At 43.1% G+C, this 26,063-nt stretch overlaps 1 protein-coding gene across 1 annotated transcript in view; it reads left to right on the top strand.

Annotated features, from left to right (window-relative positions):
• LOC138963895 (universal stress protein YxiE-like) overlaps positions 1 to 26,063 on the top strand; it is an 87,794-nt gene that overhangs the window by 53,647 nt on the left and 8,084 nt on the right. Inside the window, exon 2 of the mRNA XM_070335745.1 lies at positions 22,738 to 22,824. Coding sequence (XP_070191846.1) covers positions 22,738 to 22,824 — 87 coding nt within the window. The remainder of the gene's footprint in view (positions 1 to 22,737; positions 22,825 to 26,063) is intronic.

Below are 26,063 nucleotides of genomic sequence, written 5' to 3'. Positions count from 1 at the left end.
CGCAGCATCAGTGCCATCAGTCATACATTATCAGATAGATCACTAAATCAAATGTGCGTGTGCGCGTGTGCGTCCATGCGTATAGATCATTAAATAAAATGTGCGTGTGCGTGCAAGCGTGTGTGTTTGAGAGACAGGGGGGGGCTTGTGAGAGAAAAAAATTTAATCATCAAAATTTGACGTGATTGTGAACATAATTTTTAAAACTTTTAAGTGACTTCAAACGTTTGAAAGATGATGGAAGCGAGTTCAACATTGCTGCACCCGAAAAGGCAAGACTGATCTGATAAAGGTTTATTCGTGGAATTGGTGGGATGAAATAAGCAAAAGAGAGAGAGAGAGAGAGAGAGAGAGAGAGAGAGAGAGAGAGAGAGAGAGAGAGAGAGAGAGAGAGAGAGAGAGAGAGAGAGAGAGAGCTTTCTTCAGCTGCAACAGTTCCTATTATAAAGACGCATTTTTTTGTTTTAATCTATTCTACATATTCACTGTATCCGCACAATTGTAAGATTAGTAACGTCTCACCAATCACCATCCCTTCAACGACCGTGGCGGGTGATCATTACTTCACGACATGTTCTATCATCAAGGAAAAGGCGTCACAGTGGTACCTGTGTCCAAAGGCCTCCTTTTTGTTTTAACGCCCAGCCGACCACGAAGGGCCATATCAGGGCGGTGCTGCTTTGACATTATAACGTGCGCCACACACAAGACAGAAGTCGCAGCACAGGCTTCATGTCTCACCCAGTCACATTATTCTGACACCGGACCAACCAGTCCTAGCACTAACCCCATAATGCCAGACGCCAGGCGGAGCAGCCACTAGATTGCCAATTTTAAAGTCTTAGGTATGACCCGGTGGGGGTTCGAACCCACGACCTCCCGATCACGGGGCGGACGCCTTACCACAAGGCCAACAGTGCCGGTCTCCAAAGGCCTCCTAAAATCTGAGACACTTTGGTCTTAAAGTGATGGAGTGTTTACATGGAGGTACATTTTGTGACTGTATGAAGAAAACGTCTGCGAAAGTGAAATCGTATACTAGAGGGAGTCTAATAAAGGAGGTAAATTTGGTGACACTATGAAGTGAGGTCGTATAGAAGAGGGAATCTTATAATGCCGGTACATTTGTTGATGCTATGACGACAACGTCTGAACAAGTGAGGTCGTATAGAAGAGGGAATCTTATAATGCCAGTACATTTGTTGATGCTATGAAGACAACGTCTGAACAAGTGAGGTCGGATAGAAGAGGGAATCTTATAATGCCGGTACATTTCTTGATGCTATGAAGACAACGTCTGAACTAGTGAGTTCGTATAGAAGAGGGAATCTTATCATGGAGGTTAATGTAGAGACACTATGAAGCAAACGTCTGATAAATGAGGTCGTATAGTAGAGGGAGTCGTATAATGGAGGGTCAGAGCAGAGGTTCCACTGCACTTGTGGCGATGGTAGTGGTGATTGACAGGAGGATCCGGAGTTTGCTGAAGAATCCTCATCCTTGTTATTAGTATCTCCATGGCGACGCCAAATGAACTTTAATTCCCATCACATCACGCTCTCTGAGAATGCTGCCAGTTTGCAAAATGACTGCGTGGCATCAGGTCAATAATAGATGGTGGACCAAGACTGCCGAAGTCTGTCCCTTGTCAAGACTGTTCACAAATAAATGGTGGAGGGAGGGGGGGTAGAGAGATAGAGAGAGGGAGAGTAAGAGAGAGAGAGCGGGGGGAGGGAGAGAGAGAGAGAGAGAGAGAGAGAGAGAGAGAGAAGGAGACATATACAGAAAGAGAGAGAGAGCGGGGGGGGGGGGGGGAGAGAGAGAGAGAGAGAGAGAGAGAGAGAGAGAGAGAGAGAGAGAGAGAGAGAAGGAGACATATACAGAAAGAGAGAGAGAGCGGGGAGAGAGACAGAGAGAGAGAGAGAGAGAGAGAGAGAGAGAGAGAAGGAGACATATACAGAAAGAGAGAGAGAGCGGGGAGAGAGACAGAGAGAGAGAGAGAGAGAGAGAGAGAGAGAGAGAGAGAGAGAAGGAGACATATACAGAAAGAGAGAGAGCGACAGAAAGAGAGAGATATTTTCCCGCAGACGTGATGATTGGCTGTCAGATGAGAAGACGAGTCCTTGTGTTGATTGCACTGGCCAAACAAGGGCGTGTCCAAGTGTTTTTGTGGCTTTGATTACATGAAGAAACAGAGAGACAGAGAGACAGATAGATAGAGACAGAGAGAGAGAGAGACAGAGATAGAGACGACCTTACTTTGTTGGCGTTAGCTTCTTAGTGGTTTTGGGAAAAGGTCGTTTTTCTCCAATCCACTTGATGACGTGCAAATTCTTCCAGACCAGTGCCCGTTCCAAGCAAACACGGAGGCGAGATGGTCTCCCCTGATTCTCGCATTTGAGAAACACTGAGACAAGCTACATTTGACATTGTAGGCTTGCCTCAGTGTTAGTGAGAAAACAGAGAAGAGCAACTCTTCCACAATTTATAAAACCTTCACAGGGTTACTTCTGGAATTCATCTATTGTGTTATGTGCAGATCAGGCCGCACTATTCGTACTTTCTACTGTAAGATTTGTTTTCAAAGATATTGACAAAGAAAATAAAAGCCTATTGCACATATCATCTCTGTTCCATCTCTGTTCCATCTCTGTAATATCTTTGCTTTGGCTTTCATCCATTGTCAAAACACATGTGTTCAGGCATATCCCGGGGTTTCTTAAAGCTGCTGTAAAGTTTTGCAAATCAGTAGCTACCGGCCAGAATCCTATTCTACCTGATGACAATTCTATATTTTTTTAAGGCCAAAAAAAGGTCTGTTTACGGTAACATAGGCCCAAAAAATAGGGTCGGTAGGTCGGGATTTTTTTTTTTTTTTCAAAAAACCATTTTTTTACGTTATTTTTTTTTCTCCCAAATGCCAAAAAAAAGTCTAGGGTCGCGCGAAAAAAAATAGGGTCGGTCGGGTTACCGTAAACAGACTTTTTTTTGGGCCCAATCTAAGTTTAGCCATGGCGACGTTGTGATAGGAAGTTGGGGGAAGAGGGAGAAGGACATATTGCTTGGAAACTCTCGCTTGTCCTTGTTTCTGCCCAACGGCTTTAGCCAGAGGTCAACTCGTTGGTCCAGCACGCAAACTGGACACTGATTCTGACATTTCGCAAGCCTACTTCAATCAATTTACAAATCTCATTATTCTCTTTGAACCGTGCACTCGGAAAGTGGAAAGTCCATTGGGAATCGCACGCTCGCCGTTTTTCGCCGACTTGCAAGGAAGCTGCCCATAGGCTGATAATTGGCCATCGGATGTGGTGCCGAAGCTGTCCATTTGTGTTGTGAAGTATCCTCTGTTTATCCCCCTTGGAACTGACTCTTCTGTCGACGGAGTTGGAGAAAATTAGGTTAAAGGCGGTCCTTGTGAAAACATTTTTGAAGAGGTAAACCTTTAGACTGGATTAAATTACATATCTTACCCAACTCACATATACCAATTAACCCTAGTTCAGTGCTGGTAACGCTGTACGCGCCCCCTTGGTAACAAGGGTGACAACTCTAAAAAAGAGTGACCAATACCCATACTGGTATCAAAGCCAGACCAATACAGCGTTACCAGCACTGAACAAGGGTTAATTGCTATATGTGAGTTGGGTAAGTATATTAATCAAATGAAAATTTATTATTAAAATTTTTGATTTTGCTATTCATTTGACCTTAAGCTTATAAGGTTAATGGGTTTGGTATGAATGATTCAAAAACTCTAAGCATGCTTATCAATTTGTAAACAGATTGTATGGGGCTTCAGAGACAGAAACAGAGACATAGGGACAGGCAAAGAGATAGAGAGAGAAAGAGAGAGAGAGAGAGAGAGAGAGAGACAGAGACAGAGACAGAGACAGAGAAACAGAGACAGAGAGATAGACAGACAGACAGACAGGAAGAGAGATAGAGAAAGAAACGCAAAGATAAACAAGTCGCGTAAGGCGAAATTACAACATTTAGTCAAGCTGTCGAACTAACAGAATGAAACTGAACTCACTGCATTTTTACAGCAAGAGCGTATACATACTCGTAGCATCGTCAGTCCACCGCTCGATGCACAGGCAGTGAAATTGACAAGAAGAGCGGGGTAGTAGTTGCGCTGAGAAGGATAGCACGCTTTTCTTTATCTCTATTCTTTTTAACTTTCTGAGCGTGTTTGTAATCCAAACATATCACATCTATATGTTTTTGGAATCAGGAACCCACAAGGAATAAGATGAAATTGTTTTTAAATCGATTTCGGAAATTTTATTTTTATAATAATTTTTATATTTTTTAATTTTCAGAGCTTGTTTGTAATCCGAATATAACATATTTATATGTTTTTGGAATCAGAAAATGATGAAGAATAAGATAAACGTAAATTTGGATCGTTTTAAAAACAAAATATATATTTTTTTACAATTTTCAGATTTTTAATGACCAAGGTAATTAATTAATTTTTAAGCCACCAAGCTGAAATGCAATACCGAAGTCCGGGCTTCGTCGGAGATTACTTGACCAAAATTTCAACCAATTTGGTTGAAAAATGAGAGCGTGACAGTGCCGCCTCAACTTTCGAGAAAAGCCGGATATGACGTCATCAAAGACATTTATCAAAAAAATGAAAAAAACGTCTGAGGATATCAACCCAGGAACTCTCATGTCAAATTTCATAAAGATCGGTCCAGTAGTTTAGTCTGAATCGCTCTACACACACACACAGACAGACAGACACACACACACACATACACCACGACCCTCGTCTCGATTTCCCCCTCTACGTTAAAACATTTAGTCAAAACTTGACTAAATGTAAAAACGAAGAGAGATATGATGTGGCGAGGCGAGGAAAGAAAGAGGTTCGTGGTCCAACCTATCAGAACTCATCCAACCAGCGCTTCCCGCTGCCCCAGTGTATCCCTCGCCTCCTTCACCCTCGGGTCAATCGTCATATATGATCATTACAGCCAGGTCAGATGGAAATAACCTTAGGCTGACTGCTAATTCTTCACCACCTTTGGTCCCTCCTTTCAAGCGGCTCCGTGTCCTGATACATGAAATTGGAATTCAGACACTGGTAATTGGTCCTCAGTTGAGGAGATGAGCCCGCTAGTAGTGCAGGTGATGTGAGGTCGTGATGATACTGTGTGGTCGTCAGCCTGTCGCTATCTCACTGTGGTAGGGTGGAGGTGTCGGGGGGGGGGGGGGAAGAGAGAGAGAGAGAGAGACAGAGACAGACAGAGAGACAGACAGAGAAAGAGAGATAGAGACAGACAGAGAGACAGTGGGAGAGAGAGAGAGAGAGAGAGAGAGAGAGAGAGAGAGAGAGAGGAAGGGACAGGGGAGAAGGAGATAGGGAGTGAGGGGAGAGAGAGAGGGAGGGCTGGAGGGAGGGAGCACACACACACACACACATACACACACACAAACACACACACACACACACACACACACACACACACACACACACACACACACACACACACACACACACAAAACAAAGAAAAACCGAAGGTATTCTCTTTACATGTTATTCACCGCAACGCAGCAAGAAACGAGCGTTCCAAAGGAAACGGATCTGAGGAGGATGCATTGCACGGAACGTAAAGGGATTAAGAAAAGAAAAACGACTGTGCATTCAGACCTCATCTCCTTTTATTCTGTTTGGCCATTATTGCATTCGTCAGCAATGTGACCTTTACGACCAAAGAGCAGCTCAAAGTCTTGACATTTGGAACATTTGTTAGTATTCCTGGTGAAATGTCGTTATCTCCGGCCAAAGGCCTACATGCGAGTCCGCTCTGAATTCAACAGAACTCTCACGGTTTCTCTCAGTGACAAGAGAAGAGAACAAAGATGGCTCTGAACATCCCGCCAAAGACTGGACATCGTCAATAATGAGTTGCTTCTTGGCAGTGTCACTTTTAATGTGAACAGATCATTCACTGATTGAACTAGACTTAAACTATGTGTCCGAATAAAATAATCCTCTTCCTTGGCTGTGTCATTGTTGGTGTGAAGATCATTCAGTGATTGAACTAGACTTAACCTCTGTGTCCGAATATATCCTCTTACTTTGGAATGCCACTTTTGATGTGGACAGAGTTCTGCATGTGTTTACAATAATTATCGTATCTCAGTTTTAATCTTCGGCATAGGATACAAAGCGAAAAGCGATTACTACAATACCATCCAAGGTGACTAGGCAACACACAGAAAGTTTGTTTCGGATGGCGAGGCCATTATATCTTTTTTTTTATAGAAAGTTATATTTTAATTCACACAGGCGCGTATGTGGCCGGCTTTTTTTCTTGTCCAGAAATCGCGCGAACTGTGTTCCCTGGCTGTCGGACAAGAGTAACCTTCCTTTGCAAAGTCTGCGAAAAAAAAGACCTTTGTTCTTTTAAATTAAAATAATTTTGAAGGCTAAACAAAATGTCTAGAGTCTTGGGGGGGGGGGGGGGGGGGGGTGGGAAATGGGATCGGTCGGGGAATCTGAAATAAGGAACCTTTTCCTGTAGGCCTTATTCTTAACGGGTCAACAAAGAGCCATCCGCTTGCGTGATGCAACTTCTCAGTTACTAGCGATCGGTTTACTGGTTGCGTGCAGGGATACCACCAGGTGTCATGTCGAATGTGTAGTGGAAGCTGTGAGACGTAGGATAGGCTGATGAGGAACGTGGTAAAAAGAAGTATGGAGAGATTTTGTAGAATATGAGTAATGGGAAGAGATGATTGTCTGTTTTTGGTATTTACTTTCTACGTACGTACTAGCTATATATTTTCGACGGGCGCAGTGGCGTGGTGGTAAGACGTCGGCCTCCTAATCGGGAGGTCGTGAGTTCGAATCTCGGTCGCTGCCGCCTGGTGGGTTAAGAGTGGAGATTTTTCCGATCTCCCAGGTCAACTTATGTGCAGACCTGCTAGTGACCCCTTCGTGTGTACGCGCAAGCACAAGACCAAGTGCGCACGGAAAAGATCCTGTAATCCATGTCAGAGTTCGGTGGGTTATAGAAACACGAAAATACCCAGCATGCCTCCCCCGAAATAGGCGTATGCTGCCCGAATGGCGGGGTAAAAACGGTCATACACGTAAAAACCCACTCGTGCTAAAAACATGAGTGAACGTGGGAGTCTAAGCCCATGAACAAAGAAGAAGAAGAAGGAGCTATATATTTAACGAGGACAAAAACAAGTTTGTGAATACTTTATCGTCTGTCTTTGCAAAACATGAAGTTGCCTTTCTGCCTGATATTAATGTTACTGAACATGTAGTGACAGATCTTTAAGCAGCAAGCTTCATGAAGCAGACTTCGCGAAGTGAACTTCTGGCTCAATGAAGGCCAAACATGGTATTGCACAGAGACGGTTGAAGATTAAACATGTGATGTTCACAGTAGGCGTGCAAGGATGATCCTAGGTGTCACATCTCATATACAGGGCCGGACTACTCCTCTTAGCCTAGTCCGGCCCTGATATATGTGACCAAAGGGGATTTTTTTTTTTTTTTTTGCTTAACGCCCAGCCGACCACGAAGGGACATATCAGGGCGGTGCTGCTTTGACATTTAACGTGCGCCACACACAAGACAGAAGTCGCAGCACAGGCTTCATGTCTCACCCAGTCACATTATTATGACACCGGACGAACCAGTCCTAGCACTAACCCCATAATGCCAGACGCCAGGCGGAGCAGCCACTAGATTGCCAATTTTAAAGTCTTAGGTATGACCCGGCCGGGGTTCGAACCCACGACCTCCCGATCACGGGGCGGACGCCTTACCACTAGGCCAACCGTGCCGGTCGTGCAAGGATGATCCTAGGTGTCACATCTCATATATGTGACCCAAGGGGGATGACGAGCGAGGCAGAAAGGATCATAGGCAAGTGACGAGATATTGTGTGTTGTGTGTTGGAGGAAGTGTGGGGCGGAATGATTGGTTGCATGTTTTTGTGTCCTGTAAATTGCTTTCTTCTTTCTCTAGTTTAGATCATGCCATATGTGACCGAAGGGTGAGGAGGGACGCGGAGAGGATCATAGGGATGTGACAAGATATGTGTGTTGGAGGAAGAATGAAGGGGAATGGATGCTTGCATTGTTTTGTGTCCTGTCAATTGCTAAGTTTTTCATCATCGAACGCTGAAGAAGAAGAAGAAGAAGAAGCTTTGTTTTTATTATAGGTTAGATTTAATGAATTTACACGAATAATAGTGTTTGGGTAGGTTCTCTTTCCCGTCGCGATATAACCTTCGTGGTTGAAAACGACGTTAAACACCAAATAAAGAAAGAAAGGTTCTCTTTCAAATAAAAAATCTCGAACTTCTGATATTACTGCGCATTGAAAACCCAATGGTATTTTGCACAGTGTATAGCACAGTAGACAGTGAGATCCACACTGAAGCCATTCCGTTTTCAGTATAAATGTTAACCCATCCGCCACTATAATTATATACCAAAAACGATACGCACATCTCGGAGTCGATACTCTTCATTAATCAGTCCGTCTCTTCCCTGGTCTATAGAACCTTGGCCCGCGACTGACCAAGGCCTGACTGTGGTTAATTACATTGACCGCTCAATCGATGGACTGGGCACTGGTCAGCCATAACAAGCGTTACTATCCAGTGAGAGGAAGGGACCAGCACGCAGGTCCAGGGAGACGAAAACGGCACGCGTTGTCACTTGTGGTCAGCCATAGTAGGAGTTCATTAAATGACCATTTCTGTTCAGCGTGTGTCGCTGTGCTCAACTGGGTGCTAACTAGCATGTCCGGGCATCCATCGAACGGGATTGAAAAAATAAAACAACAAAATAAGAGAATAAAAGGGGTAAAGTAAGGAAAAACAAACAAACAAACAAACAAACAAACAAACAAAACAAGAAAGCAACCACCTGCATACAAAATATATGCAGGCAAACAAGGATAAAGGCCAGGGACCTCGAAATAAGTCATCGAAAACAGGAGCTAAGAAAAAAAAAAAAAAGATACCAGGACCTTAAGACACGCCTCTCAATAATGAGTGGCCTATTTTGTCACGTGGGATTATGTGCCCTCTTTTTCGATAGAAAAGTAACTCCCTGCAGCCTATAAAAACTTGACAAAGTTATATCCGGAATTCGTATATTGCCAATTAGAAACCACCACGTGGCCGCGCCCACATAGACAAAGGCACGTAGGTCAAATCTTTGCCATCAGAACTGTCTGACTGACTATTTGGGTTTAACGTCCTCTTAGACCAGTTGGCCTATATTGGGACAGGTATTGATAATACGCTGAAGATATGGTGTGATACTTTGACTCGAACAATCCCGCTGTGGCTGTCTTCTTCGACACACCAGCTAGCATTGGGTTTGTCTCGTCAAAGTATTGAAATACGATCATGATAATCAGAGACGAGAGATGATGCATGCTTGTCTTCGTGTTTTCCAAGCCCTGAGACTTTCGCTTGGGGTCTTTTTCGTGCGCATGTGTGCACACGGGGGTGTTCGGACACCGAAGAGAGTCTGCACAAAGTTGACTCCGAGAAATAAATCTCTCGCCGAACGTGGGGATCGAACCCACGCTGATAGCGACCAACTACAAAACCAGCGCGCTACCAACTGAGCTGCGTCCCCGCCCCCATCGGAACTGTGCAGACCAGAGCTAAAGCAGACCTCTAATCAGATCTAGAAATACTCACAGAGTCATCCATCAATGTAACAGTACATTTATCAAGCATTTAAAAGAGGACCCAAACTTAGAAACCGCAAGCCAGATAAATTCGTACTTCAACAACTTAAAAACACGACGGCGAAAGAGAGTATTGACAAACGGGTTTTCCGCTTCATGGCAAGTTCGGGATGATGAATGTCAAACCTGACAAACAGATCACGTAAACAACCTTTTATCTCATCAAGTTTCAATATTTCTGAATGATTATACCTCCGTGACCTTTACTTCCCTCAAGGGAACGCCCTTCGGGTTGACAAATTGACGCAACGGGAACGCAGAAGAAGAAGAAGAAGGAAAATTGACTGATATACACTCTTCAAAAAAAAGTTAAGGATCACTTTTTTACAAGCACGCCACACAAAACAGACAAGACCGAATTCTTTCATTTTGTTTTAGATTATATAATTGAACAACCAAGGAGTAATGACAAACAAAGCAAAGATCGAACGCGGCAGCGACAATTTAGCTACAGTGTGTCAAACGTGACAACCCTCAAAAATGGAATTCACAACAATGTGAATCAGTGTCAATAACGCGTGTGCCCTCCGTTGTGTGCCAGGCATTCAACACATCGTTGGCGCATGGAGTGGATCAGGTTGCATATGTCTGGGAACTCCATTCCACTCCTGCTGGACCCATTGCAGCAGTTGACCCAGATTGGCAGGAGGAGGGTGATGTTGCTGTACCCGACGACAAAGCTCGTCCCACATGTGCTCTATGGGGTTCAGGTCCTGGGCTGTTGGCTGGCCACAGCATCCTGTTGACCCTGGCCTGCTGGATGAAGGTGTTTACAGCTGCAGAGCGATGGGGAGGTGCGTTGTCATCCTGAAGAATCGCACGAGGGCCGATCGCTTGGAGGGCTGGAACAACCAGGGGTTGCAGGATCTCATTCTGGTAGCGGACACCGGTCAAGTTGCCCACTACATGGTACAGAGGTGTCCTTAGACGTGTGCTGATCCCTCCCCAGACCATCACAGAGCCTCCGCCAAAACGCTGTCGTTCCAGAACAGCGCCTTCTGCGAAGCGCTCTCCGCGACGCCTCCACACTCGGATGCGACCATCAGCAGGTTCCAAGCAAAAGCGGGACTCATCTGTAAACAACACCTGAGCCCACTGCTGACGTTGCCACCTCACATGTTGAGTGCACTAGGCTCGGCGAGCTGCTCGGTGATTAGCAGTCAGGGTTGTTCCTCGGACTGGACGCCTTGCACGCAAGCCAAAGTTGTGTAAGCGGTTTCGGATCGTCTGACCACTAACAACAGTGTTGGTGGTAGCTTGCAGGCGTTGCCTAATGTTGTTTGCCGTAGCCGCATTCTTTGTTGCATGGCCTGCCTCTGAATGAAGCGATCCTCTCTTTGTGTGGTGACTCTGGGCCGACCAGAACGTTGTCGCTTCTGCACTCTTCAAGTTGCGTGGAATCTCTGTTTTAGTCTGATGATGACAGAGGGAGCCACCGCAAGCCTCTGGGCCACTTGCCTGGCAGCAACACCGTCTTGTAGCCATATTATTGCCCTTCCTCTATCCAGATCGCTCAGTTTTCTTCGTGAGGGCATGTTGCTACTGTGCATAATTGTGTCAGCGTGTCAACCTTTAAACACAAGCTGGTGAGCGATGTTCATAGCCAGGACCCTGTTGTAGCTCGTGCATCACAACCTTTTGCCCTGGCATGCGTTCCGCAAATTTCATGGGGCTATAAAAAAACACACCCTTTATCTTCCAAAATGCAGAAGCTTTTGAGAAGTCCCACAAAGGGAAATAACTCTGCCTGCCAAACAAAAGTCTAGGTCAAGACTCATTGTTCATTTGTTAATTCAAACACATTAATCTTTTAATTATTATGTCGATGTTTAATTTTTTGGCAATTCTTTATAATTAGATCCATTTTTTCAACCGATCCTTAACTTTTTTGGAAGAGTGTATGCGTAGAACTGATTTTTTTTCTTTTTTTTTTCCAGCAAGTGTCCTCAAAAGAAAAGTTCAAGTTGTGAAATATGCACGTGCTGTCACGCATGATCTCTTTGTTCTGTCATCAATGAGAGATGCTCCAATGCTAATTTAAGTGTATTTGCTAGTGGTTTTTAACGTAGCGTACATGTTTGATGAGTTTATATTTTATGCCCGCTTATTGTTGGCTGCCGCCTTGTATCCATTGCTGAACACAATTTCTCTGCTTGATTGGATACTGCGCGAAGTCATGCCCTAAGGCCAAAAAAAAAAAAAGGTCTGTTTACGGTAACCCGACCGACCCTAGTTTTTTCGCGCGACCCTAGACTTTATTTTGGCATTTGGGGAAAAAAAAAAAATCTAGTTTTTTTTGCAAAATAACGTAAAAATATGGTTTTTTGGAAAAAAAAAAAAAATCGCGACCTACCGACCCTATGTTTTTGGCCTATGTTACCGTAAACAGACCTATTTTTTTTTGGCCTAAATAAAGCAATAGTTTACCTCGTTTACTACATGTGCAAATTGTGTTTGTTACTAAAGAAATCTTATAATTGCTATTTCGTATTGTCTGTCTTCATGAATAGTGTTTTGTCATCTGTTTTGTAAGCGTGCATATATCACACCTCCTATACGAAAACACGGTTTTGTTCTATTTCGCTTTGAAATCGTCTTTCGAAAAATCCATTTACATTTAACGGTAATTTGTCTACGTAATTGCTTAACTCTAATTTTGTTCACAAATCACATTTGCGCCCATTTTCTATTTTCCTTTTTTTCCCCAACGTTTTCTCGTCTCCAATTTAAAAAAAAAAATGTAATTAGTTCTTTAACACAACATTGCCCTTACGGTCTAAAAGCAAAGGCCGGTAACTCTCATGGCTTAGATGACGTGAAACAGACGATTGGCTGTTGCACGAGCGGGACTCTGGTGCATTGGTTGGGTTTCCTAACACTTCTAGGGCTGTAAGAACCATAAAACAGCGGCAAACTATCTCAGCGGTGGAAGAACAGCAATGTTAAATGGTTGTATTTCTCTCACTAAAAGGTTGGATGGGGATCGTTGACAAAGGATTATACGTTGCGTGATAAAAGTTAAGGGCTGGGATTGAAGAGCCTTATGAAAAAACAAAATTGGTAAGCTGACACTGATCGCCATCTTGAGAGAAAGAAAAATCTATTTACATCTAACGGTAATTTGTCGCTGTTCTTTTGTTTTTAACTCTAACTTTGTTCACACATCTTTTTTGCGCAAATTTTCCTGTTTAAACCATTTTCTCATCTCCAATTAAAAAAAAATGTATTTAGTTCTTTAACACAACATTGCTCTTACGGTCTAAAAGCAAAGGCCGGAAACTCTCATGGCTTAGATGACGTGAAACAGACGATTGGCTGTTGCACAATCGGGACTCTGGTGCATTGGTTGAGTTTCCTAACACTTTTAGTGCTGTAAGACCCATAAAACAGCCGCAACCTATCTCAGCGGTGGAAGAACAGCAATTTCAAATGGCTGTATTTCTCACACTGAAAGGTTGGATGGGGATCGTTGACATAGGATTATACGTGACGTTGTAATAAGGATTAAGGGTTTGGGATGGAAGAGCCTTATGAAAACAAAACTGCTAAGCTGACACTGATCGCCATCTTACGGGGGTAAAAAGTCTTTTATCTTTTGGCTTTACTGTCTTGTAAGGCCCTTTTAGCTGCTGAATAGAAAATGGGGCGGGGACGTGGCTCAGTTGGTAGAGCGCTGGCTTTGTAGCCAGTTGGTCGCTATCAGCGTGGGTTCGATCCCCACGTTCGGCGAGAGATTTATTTCTCGGAGTCAACTTTGTGCAGACTCTCTTCGGTGTCCGAACACCCCCGTGTGCACACATGCGCACGAAAAAGATCCCACGTTCACAGCGAAAGTCTCAGGGCTTGGAAAACACGAAGACACGCATGCATCATCTCTCGTCTCTGATTATCATGATCGTATTTCAATACTTTGACGAGACAAACCCAATGCTGGTGTGTCGAAGAAGACAGTCACAGCGGGCTTGTTCGAATCAAAGTATCACACCATATCTTCAACGTATTACCAATACCTGTCCCAATATAGACCAGTTGGTCTAAGAGGACGTTAAACCCTAATAGTCAGTCGGTCGGCCGTAGTGGTCGAAGACCAGACTAGTTAGTATCCACTCGTGCAGACTAATGTTGGGGTATAAGTCGTTATAAGTCCAGTGATGGTTGTTCGTAAGTCGTAACAGAGAGTGGGCGTTATAGAGAGGCAAGAAATACATTTTTTGTTGTTTTTAGAAGAGACAAGGAAAAATAATCCGTCAGAGAAAAGTAGGTCGTAATATTGAGTGAGCAGTAAAATATTGTGGTCGTTAGGAGAGGAACCACTGTACGATAAGCACATTAGGAAACATAGACCCATTCCATTTCATTCTGTATTTTGAACCGACTCTGCTGGATCTCAACAGACATTACAGCAATGGCTAGAGTTGCTGTTTTAGAGAAAGGAGGGGGGGGGGGGGGGGGGGGGGGCTTTGTCGCGGTTTTGAGTCCCAGTTAACTCTTTGTGTTTTCTGTTTCTGATTTTAGGTGTGATTGTATTTTGTGGGCGGCTGGTACAGTTAACAATTGTGAAACAGTGTCTGTAGCTTTGTTTTGATCTGAACGGTAAACTCAGACGCTCCTATAGCTAGTTTATGATTCCGTTACGTATTTACACGTTAGTTTTGCCCCATGGAATACAAAGAGCATAACAATAGATAGTTACCTTGAAAAAAATACTCTGAAGTTTGGTTCCAAGTTAGTAAAAGTAAGTAAAGTACACAGTAAAGACATTCGATTTACCTTCAAAACCAGGACTGTATAAAACCAGGACTGTATAAAACCAGGACTGTATAAAACCAGGACTGTATCAAGAAACGCGCTATGGACGCGAACGGTTTTCTTTTTAACGAGAAATAAATAAACCGACCACGGACTGGTACTGTTAACACAGCGGAACAACCCCCCCCCCATCACACACACACACACACGCACGCACACACCTACACACACGTACACACACACACACACGCACGCACATACGCACACACACACACACACACACACACACACACACACACACACACACACACACACGAAAAGATAAAAATCTTGAGCCCCGGTCTTTTTCCTCAAACGAAAAGATAGAAATCTTGAGCCCCGCTCTTTTTCCTCAGAAGAACACTCTGGTCTTCTTTGCAGAGTAGAAATAAAGTGCTGTTCACATGACAGCCATTCAGTCAACTTTCCCCAACTTTATTTGGATTGAAGTCGTCGCTGAGTCGCTGAGGCCAAGTGAGAAATAAAGTCTACCATGTGAACGGTCCCAACGATTTAGTTCCGCGACTTGGAAACTCAGTTGAACGCTGTTTGAATCCTGTCTGACTTGCGGCAGTTTTTAATTTTTAGAGCTTCCCGATTGGGTAAGGTATAGCCAGAAAACAACGAAGGCGACCGGACAAGCCCGAATGTGCACGTCAGCCGAGAATAGTTGCTTAAAGGCACTGTGCAGCTCACAGCCTTCGTTTTGCGTTTTTGTTGCAGCTGAGTGCATTTACAGTTTAAAAATCCCGGCTCCTATGGTAGTAAAACAAACCCAAAACTACCCAACGACGACATCTGTGAAGCTCGACACTTTCTTCTTCACGCGAGTGCATACATTAACTTAGTTGTTACGTGGTGTTTCGTCGGAGTTCGAGTTTACACAAACTCATGATGACGTCTGACATAGTTTGCTAGTGACGTGTCTTATTGTGCATGATGTGGTGATCTACCCGATCTAAATTTAGATCCAAAAATAGGTCAAGACTAGCCGGGTCAGAGTACGAAATTAATTCGTAAAAAAAATCGCAGTTCTTGACTCTTTGGGTGCAAGTCATAGAAACTTGGTAGTTCTTCTAACGGATAGCTGCCTGAGGTATGACTAAAAGCCCCAGGGGCTCCGTGCACCTGGATTTGACAAGTTCAGTACCTTTAAAAAAAAATCCAGGCGTTTGCACTGTTCAACAGAATCGAAAACAAGCAAGGTGTGTTACAGGAACGTTTAAGTGAGACAAAACATTACAACGTTGCTGTCACTTATCATCCACCCAGTGGTCTTTTAAGTGAACAGACAGTACGAACACGTATTTTACAGAAAATAAACTTTCTCACGAATTATCTAGATTTTCAACAGACTTAGTCCTGACAAAAATCACTGAAAAGTGGGGGAAATAGTTGGTTTCAAGTCTTCCATGTGAACAGCCCTTAAGGGGTCAGTAAAAAAAAAAAAAAAAGCAAAGTAGACTCTTCCCCAAGCGGCGTAGCGTGGGACAATCGATAACTTACGAGAAACTGTTGCTTCCCTGATGAAGACCTGGCAGAAACAAATGGCCAGGGTGCTAAGAGGCTGTCCGCATTTATGAGACCAAAAATTGGCTGACAAATTACGACCTCAAAAGCCTTCAGCGATTTTCTGGGAGAGAAAAACCGGCGCGATTGACCCAGTTTTGGTTTCTCTTTCTCTTCTCTCTCTCCATCTCTCTCTCGCTCTCTCCTTCACTGTGTGTGTGTGTGTATGTGTGTGTGTGTGTGTGTGTGTGTGTGTGTGTGTGTGTGTGTGTGTGTGTGTGTTAATGGGTCTTGATAGTTTCTAGATTTATTGCGCAACTGTTCCAACATCGTGCCCCTTTCTTTTCTATCTATATCTGACTGAATTGATTTCCTGGTTGTCTCTGAGTTTTGCTGTCGACGAGTCTCTTTCTTCTCTTCATGTTTATGTCTGTGCGTGCCTTTGGCCGACTGTCTGTCGCCTGTCTTCTTGCTCTCTCTCACTGTCTATATTTTGATGATTATTTTTTTTTAGTAATTTTATAACCAGTGGCTTTTTAAGACCTTAAATCATGACAAACATCCAACTCATTAACGCAGACAGCTACAGTCTTGTTGTTTATTTTTGGTACTCCAAGCGGAGGGTTTGCCTTATCCTATGTTTCTTTTTTTTTGTTTTTGTTTTTGGTGTGTGGCTTGGAGCAAACCTTCTTCATAGGTCTTTTCTTTTCTCTGTCAAATGTGTACATTTTTAAATCAACAAACTTTATCAGTAAACTAAAATGTTTGAATAAATAAATAAATAAAAATAATCATAACATAAATTTATTCCTGATGTTCAGCTCAGTTTCCTTTCTCTTCTTTTTTTTTTCCTTCTCCCTCTTTCTTTTTTCTTTTTTCTTACATTTTTAAATCAACAGCTTAAAGATAGGGTTTAAAAAAAAAAAATTAAAAATTAAAAAAAACCACACATTTAAATTTACTTCTTTTGCCCTAATCTTTTCACCTCTATCATGGACAAATACCAACATACCGCCTTATCCTATGTAAAAGCGTGGTCAGACCTGAGATGGTGGGCACAACTGATTTCACACGAAGGACTGTGCCTTTAAGCAAACATACCCTTTGACTCATGGATGTAGAAACGACTCCGCACAACACGCGGAACAGACAGGTGCACAGCATACAGTGTTATCTCTTATCAGGGTTTCCAACTTCGTCAGAGGGCGGTTTTTTTTTTATACCAGCATCAAAGTTTCGTGTGTCTGTGCTGTTTTTCCATCAATTACAACATTGCATTACCTTGTGACGAAATCAAGACATATCCTTCGTTAACATTTTCAGCATACCAAGTCAGACTGGCAACGTATTCATTTTGATAAGTGGCTGGAAGCGTGTGTTTCATTTTTGTCGCAACTTTCTGAATTGCCTTACGAAATAAAAAAAAATATAGCGTGTACATACTTATTTTTTTGTATATATGTATTTTTTTTTATTAGGAAACAGAAATATTTTGACGTCAGCAATTAAAACTGGGTGGGACATTTTCTCATGACACGTAATTAGAAAGCTAAGATGCGAAGACATTAACGATAAATCAGTTTGTTTTCCTTCACTCCTCTTCTTCTTCCATTTCTTCTTCTGTTGTTTCTTTTTAATTGGGCAAAGTCTGAAATACTTAATAGTTCCTGTGCGTCAATTATGCAAGTACAGCCTCAGCTCAAGGTGGTTGTATTTTTCTTGTTTTCTTAATTATGTGTAAGTTTACCTTGACGTTTCTTGAAAGTTTAGCAGCAAAGTTTGTTAATTGGGAATATGAAAAGGACCCGACCTTTTTTCTCGTAATATCGATCCTACAATTCTTAGCTCGAAAAATATTTTTATTTGTTATTTGGCAGGTAATTAACATCACCGTTTCCAGCTAAGAGTTTTATTATTCTCTTTATTATTCTCTTTATTTATATAGCGCCTTATCCGAAGTTCAAAGCGCTTTATGCCGTGTGAGATGGAATTTTTTACACAATATATCACGCATTCACATCGACCAGCAAACCTCAAGCCTGTTAGGCGAATGTTCACCTTTCGCGGCCTTTATTCCAAGTCACACGGGTATTTGATGGACATTTTTATCTATGCCTATACAATTTTGCCAGGAAAGACCCTTTTGTCAATCGTGGGATCTTTAACGTGCACACCCCAATATAGTGTACACGAAGGGACCTCGGTTTTTCGTCTCATCCGAAAGACTAGCACTTGAACCCACCATCTAGGTTAGGAAAGGGGGGAGAAAATAGCGGCCCGACCCAGGGTCGAACACGCAACCTCTCGATTCCGAGCGCAAGTGTGTTACCACTCGGCCACCCAGTCCCGAGTTAACCGCTGCGTATTCCTCTTTTCCTTTACTGACAAGGAAAACCAAAACTCATTTCCATCTTCACAAATTGGTTGGGCAGGTTTGATAGACCTAAAAGAAAATCGTTGTTCGAAATTATACTGTTTTATTGTTTACTTATGATTCATTTACACTGTCACGTTAATTTATTCAGATGTAGGAAAATATTTTGTAAATGTACGAATGGGAAAGAAACGGAAAACGAGGACTCGGACAGACAAAGGGAGGCAATTACAGCTGCAAACCGGAGGACGAAGACGAAAGATGTGAAGCAAAGATACCGGAGAAAGAAACGAGGGATGTGGAAGATTTGAGAACCACAAACAGCATTTCACACCCCCTAACCCTCTCCTTTCTGACTCCCATTATTATTATTATTATTGTTGTGATCATTTTTATGCGCCTAATCTAGATATAGCCCTAGGCGCTTACATATTAATTTCTGCCGTTTGAAATGGAATTTTTTACAGACAGACAGACAAACAGACATTTTTTACACACAATATATAACGCATTCACATCGGCCAGTAAAGCTCAGTAGCCTATTAGGCGAGCATTCACCATTCACGGCCAATGGTGATACAGTCTGTATATAAAGACTTGCCCTCGCTTTCGTCTGAGTGGGTTTACTCTAGCTGTTTGTCACTCCCGCTTCTAATTACTCTTTGATCAAGTCTTAATGTGGCAACGCTTTTATGCTGAAAACCGCATGCAGCTACTAAGAGAAACAAGAGGCGAAGCCTTCGAGGCTCACGTAAGAAATCGACAAACAGTAACACAAACTCAATCACTCCGTCACACATACACACACACACACACACACACACACACACACACACACACACACACACACACACACATACACACACACACACACAGTAAGCATAGGTGAAACTGTGCAAGAAAGCGAGACTCTAGATCTAGATCTGTCTGTCTGCATGTTGCCTACTTACAGGGACACGACTGCCAACTAGTCTCGGCCCGCTCAAAATAAAAAATAACAATGACCGAGACTTTCAGTAATTCCTTCGCGTGACGTCTAACCCTCTTACGCCATAATGTGACGTCTTCAAATGACGAAATGTTAAAATGTCTACCACAAACATACACACGCACAAACAAACACACACACACACACACACGCACACACGCACAGACAGACAAAGTTACGATCGCATAGGCTACACTTACGTGAGCCAAAAAGGACATTACAAGACCCAAAAAATGAAATGAACCGACAATCTAAAAAAGGAGGGACTGGGAAGAGAGGATTTAAAGAGAAGATAAACATGTAACAAAAATCCCGTGATAAGAATTTAAAGAAGACAGGTCCCCGCAGTATCCCATTACGCTTATTAACGTTTTCTTCGACTTTCGTTCCTAATCCGAACTTAATCCTATCATCTAGTCGCAAAGCTTTTAAGGCAAAATATTAGTATTTATAAGAAAAAAACAGGCGAAAAATAGAGGAATAGAGATAGTATGCAGGTTAAAAATAGGATCTGCTAAGTTGTTACTTTCAACAAACAAACATAACGGAAGAAAGAAAGAAAGAAAATTCTGACACAGTTTGAGCAAGAACAAAGAGAGGAGGAAGTGGAGGAAGAAATTTGCAAAGAAAGTTGACTCCCCATGTGTATCCCAAGCGGTTTTGTATTCGACTTCGCGTCAATTCGTAGAGTTTATTTCCTCATTATCTATTCGGTTCCCGCTCCTCGTTTAAATACCTACTGTCATCGGATCGTAAAGCTTTTAAGCCGGGCGCTTTACACAAAATCCCTAACGATGAATATTTGATCAAGATGCTTCTTCTCTTTTGTTACGTTCCTTCAACATATTGGGCTAAGCGGGGCTGTTGTGATCGAACCGTCACTGCATTTCGACAGAGTCTAAAGGGACTTTGACAGCTAAACATTTTTAACAGATACGTTGTGCAACAGACAAGCTGCTGCCATTATACGCATCACTAAACCCCTCGTCATTTTTCAACTGGATGATAACAATCATCATTTGTCAAATGTCCTTGAGACCCATGCTTTTAGGTTCCATTGCAGTGGAACTTTTGTATTTATCGCCTCATTATCTGTTAATCGAGCTAAAATGGTCCAGCTTTGGGTTCCATTTCTGTAAATGGGATTTGTTTATCGTGTAGTTCAGGCTCGTTCCAGAGGGATGTCAGTTATATTTCACGATTGACTGATCGCACTCAGAAAAACGGAGCTGGTGTTGTGGCACGCTTCCAGCTATTTTGATTCGAGTTTGTAATAACTTCCATTAGTCATTATTTTGTCGTCGTTGTCCGCGTTTCGTGTTTTTGTTCAGTGAACTGGTCAACGTGTGTGTGTGTGTGTGTGTGTGTGTGTGTGTGTGTGTGTGTGTATGGGTGTGTGTGTGTGTGTGTGTGTGTGTGTGTGTGTGCATGCGTGCGTGCTTTCGTGCGCGCGTGCGTGCGTGCGTGCGTGCCTACGTGCGTGTTTGTGTGTGAAAGATAGACAGACAGGCAGACACAGAGTCAAAGAGAGAGAGAGAGAGAGAGAGAGAGAGAGAGAGAGAGAGAGAGAGAGAGAGAGAGAGAGAGAGAGAGAGAGAGAGAGAGATTGAGACAACGAGAAACAGAGACATAGACAAAGAGGGAGAGAGACAGAGATTAGGAGAAAGAGTATAACCATTACAGTGGTAATTCCTAGTACCGCCAGTAATGTACTTTTTGCGTGTTACGTCTAAACCGATTGCGGTAAACGAACTCCTCTTCGCAAAGATGCAGTTAGCATCAAAGTAGCTCCGTGTTGGGAAAGTAATGTCACGTTACCAAAAATGCGAGTTTTTTTTTTACAGGCTTTGTCGTACCGTTGGTTCAAGAGACACTCTGTCCAAAGTATCGTAAAATAAACGCAAAAGCAATATTAAAAGAGAAATGATATCCGGCAACCAAACAAGCAAGCAAGCTAGTAGCAAGCAACCAACAAACAAAATAATGCGATACAATCCAAAAACAGAGACTGTCAACGTTCCAAAAACTAAACGTTCCATTCACTAACATGTCATGTTAAATGAATGGATAAATAAATGTGACCCTCCACGACGGTATGAGTCGCATGTCACCTTTGCATGATTTTCTTATTTTTACATTTTCCTAAAGAGTTTTGTATGCTCTATCCAGTGGTGAAAACCGTTTTAGAAAAGAGCGAAAACTGTTTGAGTTATAAGCCTGTGACTAAGGTGACCCTTACCAGACACTCCCCGGACTTATATTAAGCCCAGCCAGAGACTATAGAGTATACAGACTGTATACTCTATAGTCTCTGGCCCAGCGCAGAACCGCGCGAGGTGACATGCGACTCATTTCGCGATGGAGGGTCACAAATTGTAAATGGCAGTAACCTCAGTGATACTTTTGACACCAATGTGATCTTTTGTACAACCGCTTGTCTTCTGGACTCTTTTACAGCGCTCTTCGCGATATAAGGCGTTCGAAGTACAGTTGTACAACAATTTGAAACCTCCTGAAAACTTGCCCCCCCCCCCCCCCCGGGCCCCCCTCCCTCCGCTGCGTGTTCAATATTTTCTTCCAAGCGAAATCATCATCGGACTCATTTTACTATTGCGATGGCAATGGCTTCTCTTGTGGCGTTTTTAGGGCTTCGTTTTCACCCATCCTCCCATGCAAATGGAATTCTTTGAAATAGATATGATGGATTTTTTTCTGCTCTCCTTCGCAGAAGAAAAATCGAAACGGGGAGCTCACTTTCTGTCATAATTACACGTCATGGAGAAGCTTGATTCAATTTCGATGGAAAATGGATTTTTTTTGCACCAAGAATGAAAGTGTGCTTCGGGGCTCGGATGTGACTAGGATGTTTGCACTGGAGGATGAAGGATGGAGGTAGGATTAGGGAGAGGGGTGGGGGTGGGTGAAAATTGAAGAAAAATTAGTTTCTATTGATAACCATGATAATTTCTAATGGCAACAAGCGTTGAAAAGCACGAACTTGAAAGATCAGAAAAGGGACGTTTGGTGAATTCTATACGTCTGTCTTTTGGCTTCTTCAGTTGTATGCTTCTTGTCAACAACAAAAATCCTTTGATATTACATGTGATGATGCTTTTGCTGAGCGTACCAAATGTTGTCGTGATGAAAGTTGAGCTGCTGCTGACGCGGACGCTGACGCTGATGATGATGATGATGATGATGATGATGATGATGATGATGATGATGATGATGATGACGATGACGACAATACCAATGACAACCATATACATGAGTGAAATGGTGCTGATGTTGATACTAATATTTTGCTATTGTGTAATGTGTGTGCAGGGTACATCAACCATGTCCATCGACCCAACAACGAGCTTCACCTGATTCACGTGCCCGAGTACTGGGGCGACCTGGGCCGCGTCATACGTAAGTACCGCATGACGTCTGGCATGACGTCGACAACACTACCTCACTTCTTTTTCTCGTCATGCCAGTCTTCTTCTTCTTCTTGTCAATCACACGTTATATTGTCAGCCCGGACAGCGAGACGAATGATGCCGTCTTCTCCAGGTCTTCCTTTCCTCCGTACAGCTTGCAGTGGAGGGAGACTGCAGTTAGCCACCCGGTTTTTCTCAGACTCTCAAGGATGGTGCATCGCTGGAGGATGTGTTCAGTGGTCTGGTCCTCTAGTCCACAGCTGAACGTAGGGGAGGGGACCAGCTCCATCTTTTGGGACATGTGGGCATTTAGGCGGTTATGCCTAGTGCGGAGTCGCATCAGCACGACTTGTTCATGTCGCGTGAGGAGATGACACACACACAAAATGATATTGTCATGCCAGTGAATCACGGATCTACTGCTATTTTGAACATGTGCAACCGCACATGGATATATGTATATTATACAGACAGAAGGACGGACGGACGGATGGACAAGACAAGACAAGAGAGAGAGAGAGAGAGAGAGAGAGAGAGAGAGAGAGAGAGAGAGAGAGAGAGAGAGAGAGAGAGAGCGACAGAGAGAGAGACAGAGAGACAGAGAGAGAGACAGAGAGAGAGACAGAGAGAGACACAGAGAGAGACAGAGAGAGAGAGACAGACAGACAGACAGACAGACAGACAGACAGACAAAGAGACAGACAAAGAGAGACTTGCTGCAAGAAGAGAGACTCCAACAGTTACAGGCAGACCCATATCAACGAACGCCACCTCCAACACCCGTGCCGCCCCATCTATGGCCCCACTTTCAGCCACACGCCCTACCCGACCCCCCATCCTAAGTCACCCGTCCCTTTCACATTATTCTATCGACCAGATAAAGGATATATGACGGTAAACCCGGATCAGAGGTCAGGGAGGCAGGGTTAGACCATAGGTTAACAGAAGAGAGGGAGGGGGTAGAGGGAAATCTCACATTAAGTTTCTACCAACTCCACAACTACAAATGATACTGCCTAGATATTCCTGGATTTTCGGTTTGGAAACACCGAAGCAACCCCCGCAGACATAGACATGTCTGTAAATCAGCGCCAAGATAAGATAAGCCGGTACTGGTTTTTTCACCTCACCTGTTTGTATTTTTGTAATGTTGTCTATCTGTGCGTGCTGTAACCCTCTGATCTAAAAACAAGTAGTGCTGTAACCCTCTGATCTAAAAACAAGTAGTGCTGTAACCCTCTGATCTAAAAACAAGTAGTGCTGTAACCCTCTGATCTTAAAACAAGTAGTGCTGTAACCCTCTGATCTTAAAACAAGTAGTGCTGTAACCCTCTGATCTTAAAACAAGTAGTGCTGTAACCCTCTGATCTAAAAACAAATAGTGCTGTAACCCTCTGATCTTAAAACAAGTAGTGCTGTAACCCTCTGATCTAAAAACAAGTAGTGCTGTAACCCTCTGATCTTAAAACAAGTAGTGCTGTAACCCTCTGATCTAAAAACAAATAGTGCTGTAACCCTCTGATCTTAAAACAAGTAGTGCTGTAACCCTCTGATCTAAAAACAAGTAGTGCTGTAACCCTCTGATCTAAAAACAAGTAGTGCTGTAACCCTCTGATCTAAAAAACAAGTAGTGCTGTAACCCTCTGATCTAAAAACAAGTAGTGCTGTAACCCTCTGATCTTAAAACAAGTAGTGCTGTAACCCTCTGATCTAAAAACAAATAGTGCTGTAACCCTCTGATCTAAAAAACAAGTAGTGCTGTAACCCTCTGATCTAAAAACAAGTAGTGCTGTAACCCTCTGATCTTAAAACAAGTAGTGCTGTAACCCTCTGATCTAAAAACAAATAGTGCTGTAATAGCTGGTCTTCTGTGTTCTCCGGGAAAAGCGTATTGCAGGGATGTGTCATCTTTTTTCATTTTTGCGATTTCTTTAATAAGGTCAGTTTGTGTAACACCCCCATTCCACACAACCGTTCTAGGTCCCGTTCCCGTACCAACCAAGGAACGGTGCGGGCACGGGAGGGATCGGGAGGGAACCGCAATGGAACGTAAATGATCGTTAACGGAACTGCTTTGAACGGTAAGGTCGGTAGGGACGGTTGAGTTTGGGCTGCATGTTCAAAATTGTAGCCGTTCCCCTCCCGATCAGAATGAACGGTAATGGAACCTCAACCCATCGGCAACGGAACGCTTGGATCGTTAAAGGAACTTAAAACAACGGTAACGCAACGGTAGCGCTCTCACACACTGAGTTGTCATACCCCCATTCCACACAACCGTTTTAGGTCCCGTTCCCGTACCGACCAAAGACGGCTGCCACTATGGTCAGACGCTGCTCAAAGATGCTGAAAACGGCTGTTTGTGCAGCGTTCCATTGTTGTGGCAGCCGTCCTTGGTCGGTACGGGAACGGGACCTAGAACGGTTGTGTGGAATGGGGGTATAAGATCATGCGTGATGTCGAGTATGAGAGGAGATGTCAAGGTTTCAGAAGTGGAACAAAGAGAAAAGGAGAAGAATGAGGAAGGGGGGGGGGGGGGGGGGGGGGAGAGGGTAATAGCAGAAGCAATGGCAACAACTAACAGACCGCCTATTGTTAGGCCGTTACTCAAAACCTCAGGAAAGCTCATTTCTTTAAACACTAGTCTTTATTCGGCGGAAAACCTTCAAAAGCACTGCTTCTTTAACAACCTTTGGTGAAGAGAAGAAAAGAAAAGAATACAATACCTAAACCCTAACTTTTACGTTCCCCTTGACATTTGTCCTTTAGCCTACCAGCTGCGGCTAGTAAAAACAGTAAGGCACAAAAAAAAAAATAGGTGTGGTTACGGTAACATAGCCAAAACAAAATAGGGTAGGAAGGTAGGCAATCACTTTTTCTTTTTTTTTAAACTTTTTTTTCTAATGTGTACAAATTAAACCTACTTGACAGGAAAATAAGTGTGCGACTCGGGCGATTTCGCTTTCATTGCGTTTTCTGCACTCGTTTTTTTTTGTTTTTGTTTTTGTTTTTTTTGACAAATGTAATAAAAAGTTATAGGGTCGGCCCCTAAAAATAGGGTAGGTCGGGTTACCGTAACCACACCTATTTTTTGTTTAGGCCTAAAGGGATACGAAGAAAATACCGCAAAAGAACACCGACAAAGCAATGCAAAAAGTAAACAGAACAGAACAAACACACACTAAATCTTAGCCTTTAAGTTCCACTGACATTTGTCAGAAGTGAAAG

Source organism: Littorina saxatilis, linkage group LG4 (genome assembly GCF_037325665.1).
Source record: "Littorina saxatilis isolate snail1 linkage group LG4, US_GU_Lsax_2.0, whole genome shotgun sequence".
NCBI classification, from domain to species: Eukaryota; Metazoa; Mollusca; class Gastropoda; order Littorinimorpha; family Littorinidae; genus Littorina; species Littorina saxatilis.
Note: the sequence above shows the minus strand (reverse complement) of the source record. Positions and strands in the feature narration are given on the sequence as shown.